Raw genomic sequence first — 11,419 nt, forward strand, 5'->3', positions numbered from 1 at the left:
TGGGAACTGTCGCTGTCTGGTCTATGCCAGCAGCCTATAGAATGACAACAGTCTTTATTCAAGACAAAGGCTCTAACCTAATATCTTTCAAATGAGTGTAATTGTTCGTGTTTGAAGCTAAGTTTCACTAAAAAGATCAACAGGTCACACATAAACGAAATTACCAAGACTAAGTGACCCAAAAGTGAAAGAATAAGAACTCTGATCCAAGCATGTGATCTGGAATAAAGTGCCAGTGCATCAATAATACAGTTTTGTCCATTACCTGGTACATAATGAGGCTCACCAGTCCCCTGCAAAGGGAAGCAAATGTTGTAACTGATGGAATAGCAGTGCCCTATCTGGTCGGGGCTTCTTGCATAAAATGATTGTAGGATAATTTGACTGTAATTACCATGTCCACACATGAACAAAATTACCAAGATTAAGTGACCCAAAAGTGAAAGAATAAGAACTTTGATCCAAACATGTGATCTGGAATAAAGTGCCAGTGGATCAATAATACAGACTTGTCAATTACTTAAAGCCTCATTTTTTAAAATGTGTCTGCAGTTACAATCAACTTAGCCTATAATCGCCAATGTGCAAGAGACAATCATTTTCTGCACACCACAGTCTACATGTACACTGGACCAGCACTCGGCCAAAATCAGAACATGTTTGTTTTTCATATGTTAATCAGATTCTACTTTGGTTTAAGCCAACAATGTAAATCTGCCATATTAAAAGAATGGTGAATTGATCAATAATTTAGCTAATTATAGTACCCTCTTGTACTCTATTCAAGATGGCATCATTTACACAACTGTGGAGGAAACTATGCCAAGGCTAAGAGGCCAGGACTTTGTCGAGTATATGTAATCATTTTACAAAAATTCCTACCTCAATTCCGTAAGTGTTTTCCCTACTGATTCAGCCTTCATGCCATTACAACAAAACAAAAAACAGCATTTAAGAAAAGTTGCAAAAAGATGGATTAAAGACATTTTGTGAAGGTGACCCCAGCACTTCAGAGCCCTTGTAGTAGGAGAGCTCTAAAAAACCAGAGATTTAGGAAACATACCAGTGTCCATGTACGTCAATAATATGATCACATCTGAAAATTCCTACATCATGACCAACTTTCTTTTCAGCTGAGTGGAGTAGGGCACACATTACACATGAGTGATTTAATCAATCTGAACGCTAAAAGGGCTAAGTCAACCACATTGGTAATGCTAAGTTTCAGGATAAAAGCTGCGTTATGGAATACTGCAATGCAGTAATTTTGACTATTTGGAGACGAGGGGCCCATTTAAGGAAGCAATCCAATCGTGTCAGAACGTGTAACTTCCATGACATCACTTAGGTCCCAGAACAAATGACACTAAAGCCAATTATTTTTGCGTGCACACTGCAAATAGTGTAAACACCAGTGTCCTTCTCTTGTATATAAAAAAAAACAATATTTTTAATCTCATTTTAGGAAACACCACTGGTGTCAGGTCTGTCAAGCATGAACAGTCAGTTTTTCATTGTAATCCTTCAATGATTAGTCAGCCAAAGGTGACAAACACAGTGTTTCTACCAAATCATAAATGCCCTTCTCTTATTAAGACAATTGCTATATTTGACTGCAAATTGGACTCATGACTACATTACTCATTTAGCCCCATTTCTGGGAGTTTGCTTTGAAGGTAGGATAATATCTAACCAGAAAAATGTGTTACAACTATAAAAGTAATCTTTTATCAGCTTTTCGTGCTTCTAAGAATGCTTTTTTGGGAGAAGTATTAGAACAAATACAGTCCTTTGTTGCAGCCGTGGCCTGATTTTGCGGGTGTGATTTCAGACCTGACCCTCCTTACTGTCTTATTTTGCAGATGTGATTTTAGACCTGAGCCTTCTTGCTGTCTTATTTTGCTGATGTGATTTCAGACCTGACCTTCCTTGCTGTCTGATTTTGCTGGTGTGATTTCCGACTTGACCCTCCTTGATGTCTGATTTATAGGCTATTAGTATTTAATAATTCGATCACAAATTCTCAAACCAATACAATGCATAAAAAATGAAGCAACATTTAATGCCTTTGGTCAAACTGACAGATTAGACAATGTCCCACACAGGATCAAACCATCAAGTCTCAGCTTGGATTGACAACAGGAAAGATGGGCCGCTAACTAAACATCAATTAAGACTAAGATAAACAGCAAAACAAGCTGTACTCTAAAATTGCTATTTCTGATTATGTTTGATTACTAGATTGTCTACAACAGGCCTATGATTTTACATCGGTGAAATCCTTTTTTTAAATTTTTTTATAGTTTTACTCTTTTTTAAACTTGTACAATCATAAATATGTATGTACACACAATACTGTTGGGAGTCAATAAATTATGTATTCCCAACTACAGACATGTGACCTATAAACCGATGTAGATATATTTACTAGCCCTGCTGTCACACAAAAAAAGCCACAACTGAAATGTAAATAAAAATAAAAATTTTTCTGATTGCTTTCCTGTTTTTTTTTTTTTTTCGAAAATGAAAATCCAAAAAATACACTTATCAAAATACACAGCCTCAATTTAAACCATATTCAAAGTCATGTAATGTACTGACAGAAATACACAGACAAAGTACTCTTCTGTCTGGGTGAAATAGTGAACCACCAAACACAAAATAAATGTTTGTACACGTCATCCAAAATGAAGATACTAAATCACAAGAAAAACACAAAATTGAGGAAGGTAAGCACCAGTTAAACATACAGGTGGGATAAATAGTTGTCCTCTTCTTGAAGGACAATATTCCTCTGGTAATACAAGCTATGCTAACCACCTCTCACAAGGAGAACTATACCTCATAGACACAGAATTGTCCAAGCTATTTCTCCAACAAAATATCAAAACAATATTCTGGGACATAAAGATATGTGTGGTAAACAAAGCCATAGATATCCCCTCAGTAGATCTGTCACAAAAAAAAACATAATAATAATATTTTGACACCCTTTCTAAGCAACAGATATGTTAGAGGACTGGACATTTGTATCTCTGCGATTCTGTGTTTATTCTGTAAACAACAATTTACTGTATAAATCTGATTTCATTAAGTACAATGTTAAAATGTGTGGACATTCCTGTTACTTAAGATCAATATCCCAGTAAAGCTTATTCTAACTTCATCCCTTTTTTTAAATACAGATATCCTAAATGTGTCCATGTTCTCTTTGGATAAGCTTTATTGTAAGAGTCTAGCCACAAAGCTCAATATTAAACACACATACATTTACCAGAGGTTAAAATTGCACCATTGGTATTCAACCATACTGCATTACACTTGTACACATAGCCTGGCAAGCAGGGCCTCATCACACCCTGTGAGCCAAAATTAAGACTTGTAAAAAAAAACAAAAAAAAACCCAAAAACCCCTCCGGTTTAATTCTTTCATTTGTACAATTACCCAGACAAACTTGCCACACCTATTATGCTACCAAGATTAAAACACACTACCAGATTTAAGCAGAGCTCAACCTCATTCATACTCCAGTATCTGTTTGTGGTAGAACAGCAAATACCTGAAAAATAAAGAATAGCAATTTCCCAACCTCATCTGGCAACAAAACATCGACAATTCACAGTCATATGTTTATAATGTCAACAACATTTGACTTGATACTTGTAATCTCTAACAAAGGCCATGTTTGTACAGTTAAGCCAAAAGATCAGAACTATTCCGTATTTGCCAGAGGCAGACATTCATATCTGTGCACATATGTTCAAGGAAACATGTTGCTCACCTAAAAAACACTTGGTACAAATCATGTCTGTCATTCCAAAAAAATAAATTTAAGTGAAATTTATATCAAGTATTGGTATTTATTTACTTGATGGTGTTTTTATCAAGTACTAACAATAGTAGATTATCTTAAAACTTCAAACTGATACTAGTGAACCTGTAACTTACCCTTCGCTGTTCAAAACTTCCTGAGGTACGGCCTTAGTGATCATATGGTCATCACACTTAAACCACTGGTTCTTGTGCTGACGAATGAAGCATGTGTAATGGCCGGCCTCAATGGTGCCACTGTGGTTGACCACAGCAAACAGTGAGTATCTGTTAGAAAATACAATCCACTTTTATGTTCTACATATGCCTCCCACACCTACCTACCTGCCTGATGCATTTATTCTTTCACTTTCCAATAAAGGTATACATAGATTGAAGCGCTGATTAATAGAGTGTCCTCAAAGGTTCATATGAGACTAATTTACATATTTATTTGACTGGTGTTTACGGAAAGCCAGATATTCTTTGTCCAGTGTCTTTAATGACAAAAGTAGCATTTCATAGAAAACAAATCACGCCCTCAAATTTTATCTACAAATTACAAATTAACAGACTGATCAAATATTTTGCACCAAATGCCCTGCTTCAAATTTGTTAATATTTGTGAGAAATAGAACATGTACAAAGATATATAACAATGTGTTGTTAATCTATTAAACTGAAACACAATTGTCCTGGTGAAGGGATTGGACACATGATTAGTATTACTGAAAAAGGAGTAACCTACTTGTTGTCACAGGACAGACTGTTGGTGGATTCTAGTACAATTTGATTAGAATATCCGTTGTTGTTGTTTCTGGAGGAAGACATGAAGGGTGTCATGTCCAGTTCCTCAGGGAATGAGACATATGTTGAGATCTTCTTGTGGTAGCCTGTGGAATGCTCAAATCTCTGAAAGTTATAACAAAACTTCAGCGGTAACAAGACTTACAATACATGTTTTAAAATTTCCTGTTTTAAAGTAAATACATAAAATCAAGAGACTGAAATATCACATGACATAAAGGTATCACATGTGATTTACAGGTCGTTAAAACACAAAACTTCAGCATTTAAAGGGTTATAACAGGGTAGAACTTTTCCTCATTAACCATCTTGCCTAACTAACTTACCTTCAAATGGAAACACACTACCACTGGAAGCTTTTTCATCGTTAGCTGCTTTGTGGACTCCTGATAACTGTGGCATTTGCTACATTTTATCTTGGATGAACTGCCCAGATGTTCAGGCTTTGTAAACCTAGAGAAATACAGGCAGGATTACGACTCAATGACCTTGCTTTAATGCCTTCAGTGACACATTACACTGCACTTACACTAAGCTGAACCAACTACAATTTCGGATTCATGTAGCTGACAAGTCTGTTTTTCATTTTAGCACATATCAACCAGGAAGAACATTCATAACACAATTTTTAGCAAATTCCCTTACCCAGAAAAAAGTATAATTCATCAAGAGATGTTTTCATGAAAAATAAATGCACAATAATTCAGCTTAAAACACAGTGTTAAAAAATATTCTTGGTTATCAAGTAAACTCTGTCAGGTTTAGGACTAATTCCTTTTTTCTTGTGAATGTTACAATGAAGTAATGGAAGAAGTCAACACATAACACTATTACCAATATATATTAATAAAATTTGGATAGAATGTTGAAAAATAAAGGTCTAATTTTAACTTAGTTCCAGCAATAGTGTAAAAGTGGCCTTTAGCTTATTTTTGCAAATTCTTTTTTCTCATCAGTTATAGGTAATTCAGTGATCAACTTAACATTCGTTTAAGATGCTTAACTCGCATTACCTTTTCAAGCAGTCAACTAATGAGGTAGGTTCATAGTTGCCAGGACTGTTTGAGCTTCCTGTAACAAACAATCATTGTAATATACATTAAGAGCTTAAGTTTATAGTTATTTGTACGTTAAAGTAAAAATAGGAGAAGTTTATAATATCTATAGCGGATACAGATGAAACACATAAATATCAGCAGTTTGAACACAAAAATGAAAAGATTTAACTTCACAAAATTACAAATTTGTAGGTTTAGCCTTGGTCCATTGTCCTGCTAGGGTCATCACTTAACATATTCATGTCCAGGCTACACCCACTGCCTGTCTGCTGATTCATGGTATTGTGGGGATGGTATTGTGAGGATTAAAAACTTTAATGGCTCAGAACACACTAAGTTCCCAGGTAAGGTATGTGACCAGTATGGAATCATGATAAATCAATTCTAAAAGGCAAAATAAAAAAATCTGATAAAAGGTACATGTAGGTGGTCCATGCAAAATGCCACATGACATGAAAAAGCATGTCACTTCAGTTACATAGCAGGCAACATGTTTGACATCGCACAAAAAAAAATTTGCGACGTTGAAGTCCTAATTCACTGCAGAGCCTGCTATTGTTACAGGAAAATCTGTCAGCATCCCATTTCCAAGCATCTGCAAGTGTGTTGTTTATTAGAGTTCAATACACATGCATCTGATACATGTTAAAGAACTGTAGCATATTGCATGAAAGTGTAGAGGGTTATGTACCAGATAGGATTTCCTTCACTGATAAATCAAGACCAGTCAAAATACTGTATTTAGTGTGACTCAAACTTGTGAGTGAAACCATTCCCATGTGGTTAGACAGCTCAGTTGGTAGAGCAGTGGGGCACACACTGTAAGTCATGAGTTCGAGTATCACTTGAGCCAGTATTTTCGCCGGTCAGGATTTATCAATGATAGGAATTATGTACCAGATCCTGGAGAAGAATCACTGCCTGTTGTCGGAGGTCCAGGGCCCAGGTCTAAGGAGATGTCCCAGAACGGATCAATCGTCGTTGACACATTACTACCAAACAAATCAAAAAATAAACATATTCATATATGGGTTTTTATTTCTTATATTTATTTGATTGTTATTTAATGCCAAATTAAGAATTTTTCACATGTACGATGGCAGACTTTTTTATGGGCGGAGTAAATTATGGTCCCTGAACACATCCTTGACAAGAATTAAATTGCTAAATTTCCCCACGTCACATATCTCAACACTGCTGAAAGACCAACAGTCTTCAATAAAGACCACACAAGAGAGCACTGTTGTCCACTTCTTGACACAATGTAGCCAAAAACAATGGAAATTGAGAATAATTGCAAATTCCCTATCAAAGACTGGGATTCAACCCACATCTTGAGTGAACTAGAGATTGAAAGGCCTTAAATTTAACACGCAGTCAATTGTAATACAAATTAAACCAAAGTAGTGTAAGCAGAATAATTTTCATTCACCTGAACATCAATTATGGCTACTCAACTTCATTTATCGTTTGTGTTTCTTCTGACTACAGATGTACTTATTCGTCTTAGAGGGGGTTACTAACATTTTCTGCATGCCCCCCAAAAAGGGGGAATATTATGTAGGACTTCTATCTACACGCTAAAGAATCAAGTCTGATTTATTCCTTCCTTCAATCAGAAATAGTGTTCTGGTCACAATATAACTGTTATCAATTAACTTAACACAAATAAATGTAAACACAGCCTTACTTGCACTGTTGACATGTGACATCTGATTGTAAGCCACCTGTGAAAATCTGGTCTATGATACAGTTACAATGGTGAGGATTCGTCGTAGACATGCCATTTGTTCCTGACAAATAAAATCATCTTGCAGTTAACTAGGTATTTGGTATTTCATCAGATCAACTCACAAGTTGAGATCTTTATTTATCTGACTGGTGTTTTACGCCGTACTCAAGAATCAAGTTGAGATCTTTCAATATACTTGAAAACATATATTCTACAATTTACAGCATAAAACCAGAAGGCATTCAAACTCTGCGAACTCAGAATCAGTTTATAATCAAACTTGCCCAACATCTTCACTGTATTTTTAATGCATTTATAGCCCATGTGCCAAATCAAACTAAAGCAATCATTTCACCCACTCAATTCTCAATGCTTATTCTTGCTGCCTTGATTCCTGAAACATTTTGAAACAAGATGACCAATGTTTGGAGAAAAGTTCTGAAAGCTGAGTTTGCAGGTGATGCCATTAAAACAAAGCTGGCTTGTAAACGACAGATTATGTCAGTCTATGCAGGGAAATACTCTCATAAGTTGCCTAAATGTGCATTAGGTTTCACATTTCTCAAGACAGAGAATTAAGACAGATGTAACATCCTGAACCTTCTGCATCACCACCAAATGTTACCTTTACAGTGTCTGTGTAGAACATCCAGGGCTGCGATGAGGAACTCATGAGCATCCTGCTGCTCGTAGCCAGCCAGATGCCGTGCATTCGTCCACACAAGGTGCAGCAATCGGTATGGTATGTGAGGAGTACGTACACCCGAATAAAACTGCACAACATGTGTTCACACATTTATTTTACACTCAACGATTTTCTTACTAATAATACACGTAAGTTACAGTAACAACTCATTTTGTTTAAACACCTGGGATCCAGTAAGAAAACATCAAGAGGCCTTTAGCCCCTTGAATGTACTTATTTCAACCCATGATTCCAGACAGACTGGCATTTTGAAAGAAATTCCATATTGAATACTTGCATATTTGTTACACATTCACTTATGTACATGTGTAACTTCATTACATTACTCAAGTTTAATTATTACCACATAAACCATGGCAATCCATCAATATTTACACAAAGAATCATTCGGCAAAGTAGACTGCTGTACAAACCTCCTGGAATAAGCGGGCCATTTCACAAACAAGGCACTTTTGGGACTGAGTGGCTTGGGGGCAGTGATGTCTGTCAGCCAGAAAGAAGTCCCGCAGCAGTGGTGTATGAGTTAGGGCTTGGACTATACAGTTCATAAAGCAGGTGTTCCCAAGATTGATTAAACCACGCAAACCTGCAAGCATTGCAGATCTTCATATCAAGGGACGACCAACAAAACATATGTCATGGGTGTTTTTATGGTGCAAGACAGAATGAACCAAAGGTAACAGGAAAATGTGGCCAGTATTATAAATCATGAATGAATAAATTATGAATAAATTATTGAACTCAGCAACTCTTCAGTCTAAATATGATCAGTGTATATATGTTACTCCCATACTTTATCAGATTGGCCTTTCAGAGGATTAAAAACAAGGAAACAGTCGCTTCTTGAAGTCATATCAAAACAAATTCATGCACTTACAAACTCTTCTGGTAACAGATGAAAAAAAAACTGAATATCTGTAAATACAAACACTTTTGGTTTCTTTGGCAGGGCTTTGTAAGGTTGAAATCTAAGAAAATTGACATGTTTGTGAATGATACAGTCTAAACAGGGTTGAGCAGTGATGGAGCTTGTGGTACCACCTACCTACAGTAGAGGTGCCCTCAACCTTCCTTCGTTTGGGATGCTGAATCAGAAGGTCAACTTCTTCCTGTGTTGGTTCCCATGGAGATAGGCGGTGACCTATACCTTCACAAATTCAAAGTGTTTCAAGGTTATACAAACCTTAAATAGCTTGGAAAAGAGTGCATGGAGATTTATCAAACCGATGATTAACAGTTCAGAGGGACAATAGTCTTTTATATTTGTTCAGGGTGATGAATTCACATACAGCATCTTTACATGTACATGCATATGTTGTATTCAAAATCTCTTTACAGGTGTCAGGTTTGTGGGTTGAAAAGAAAAAACTGAAGTGACTTTAGTAAACCACTACCATTTGCCAGGTAGGTCTACCTGACAAACCTCAACGCTTAAAGCCACAGACGAAGCCATGGGAGATGGCTACTGAACATGAATCATCAATGATCAAGAGCCTGACAGTTGCAGTCAGCCAATGGTTTAACTGTCTGAGCCAGTGAGGGCTCCTTTCTTCTCACTTCTTTGATAAGCATCAAAAGAAACAGTTTGGCTTTAATTGTTGTTCAACATAGAGTAGCATTAAAGGATACCATAGAAAGAGTATATACCTGTAGTACCACTAAAGCTGCACTCACGTTTGTTAATGGGTCCCACCTTGGGGACTGCTTGTGTGACCTGTTTTTGAGCAATATCTTCCAAGTCTGCATCGTAGACATAATCACCACAAGCTATACAGAAAACAGCACCATATGTCAGGTCTACAGCTACAACAAAGGAAATCAACTTATTACTTCTCAGGAAGGTAAGATTTATTTATTTATTTGATTAGTGTTTTACGCTGTACTCAAGAATATTTCACTTACACAATGGTGGGCTGCATTTAAATTGACAAGACCAGGCAGAACCCAGGGGAAAACCATCACCATTAGGATGCTGGCAGACCTTCCCATGTATGGCCCGAAAGGAAGCCAGCATGATCTGGACTTGAATTTACAGCGACCACATTGGTGAGAGGCTCCTTGTGCCACGCTGGCACGCTAACCAGCTCGGCCATAGAGGCACCAGGGCTCTCTTAATGTTATGAGCTCGCAACTATCATGACGACATAATGCCTACACTAATGGTTGCCATGGTAGTTAAGTGAATGTAACATTAACAGTGTTTCGTGAAGCTGGGCCCAGAGAGATAAGAAAAAAGTACATTTTATGTGACTTACATTTTATTCCGCAACATTTACAAGGGTTGACTTACCTAATGGATGTTTACTAGTTTTGGCATGATCGTGGATATGTCCAGCACCATAACATCCAAAGTATATACAGTGTAGGCAGGAGTGGAGGCGTGGCACTGGTTGATGACACGAGTAACACAGACAGGATTTTGCCTGAGATATGATAAAAAGCATGAGTTAAAGTAAGATACTGACAGAAAATTATCAAATGAAAAGGTATGCTGAATAGTGACTAGTTTTTAAGACAAGTGCATATACAATGAAAGAATTTAACAACTGTAACATTAAAAAAACCTTTACATCTCATATATTTCATGCACAGGTTGTACATGGGCTTAAGTTCGGGTGAGAGAAGCGATCTTGTATTACAATGTGTAATTTAGGCCTACACAAGTGAACCAGCTATCTTGGACCAGGCACATGTTTACTTGCTCAATAATTCAACGAGATAAAGGTGTAACGCAGGTCCTTAAACAGCTTTGACATTCTTTACAGAGATAGTGTTAACTTAACAATAGTACCGTTGCTGAACTAGTCTGAAATATATCATCACAAAGCCAATGGATAAGGTGTCTTAACAAGATCAAACTGGTTACACTGCCGTCTAAAACAAAACAAAAAAACGTAACAAAAAAAAAATAAATAAAAATAAAAAATACGCTAATGTGATGGATACATGTTGTAAGGGCAAACGACATCGACACAACTACAATATATTGTTTTGTTATCATTCTTCAAGTTAAAGCTCTGTGGCAATCAGACGCTATCACACCTTTCGTCGAAGAGCATCGGCTGACGTGCAGGCGATGAAGTGGGCATGAATTATTCGGAATGGTTCTGTTCCTTGGGCTGCTTTGAAGGCACTCAAATGCTGGCAGCCATTTGAAGTCATTTTTTGGAGACCACCGAGTCTCTTCGATACACTTTCATCTCGAAAACCTGATCTCAGTAATCCTGCTCCGGTAGAAACACGACAAAGGCAGCCTGTTCAACCGTCCATTCACAACGACAGCACCGCCAAAAGTTCCGTTTCCG

At 37.0% G+C, this 11,419-nt stretch overlaps 1 protein-coding gene across 2 annotated transcripts; it reads right to left on the minus strand.

The window, feature by feature from the left end:
- Window positions 1-734: 734 nt before the first annotated feature.
- LOC135473447 (ubiquitin carboxyl-terminal hydrolase 22-like) lies at window positions 735-11,376 on the minus strand. Of its 2 annotated transcripts, none has more exons than XM_064753308.1 (13): window positions 11,157-11,376; window positions 10,405-10,537; window positions 9,789-9,917; window positions 9,160-9,261; window positions 8,528-8,700; window positions 8,034-8,181; window positions 7,367-7,469; window positions 6,574-6,668; window positions 5,632-5,689; window positions 4,945-5,071; window positions 4,560-4,723; window positions 3,950-4,099; window positions 735-3,560 (listed from the first exon to the last, which is right to left on the minus strand). In XM_064753308.1, exons 1-13 carry the CDS (start codon window positions 11,274-11,276, stop codon window positions 3,518-3,520), a joined length of 1,545 nt encoding a protein of 514 aa, XP_064609378.1. In that variant the 5' UTR covers window positions 11,277-11,376; the 3' UTR covers window positions 735-3,517. The 2 variants fall into 2 exon arrangements, with proteins under 2 accessions (XP_064609378.1, XP_064609370.1); XM_064753300.1 differs by having other exon boundaries at window positions 9,762-9,917.
- Window positions 11,377-11,419: the final 43 nt, after the last annotated feature.

Source organism: Liolophura sinensis, chromosome 1, assembly GCF_032854445.1.
Source record: "Liolophura sinensis isolate JHLJ2023 chromosome 1, CUHK_Ljap_v2, whole genome shotgun sequence".
Lineage (NCBI taxonomy): Eukaryota > Metazoa > Mollusca > Polyplacophora > Chitonida > Chitonidae > Liolophura > Liolophura sinensis.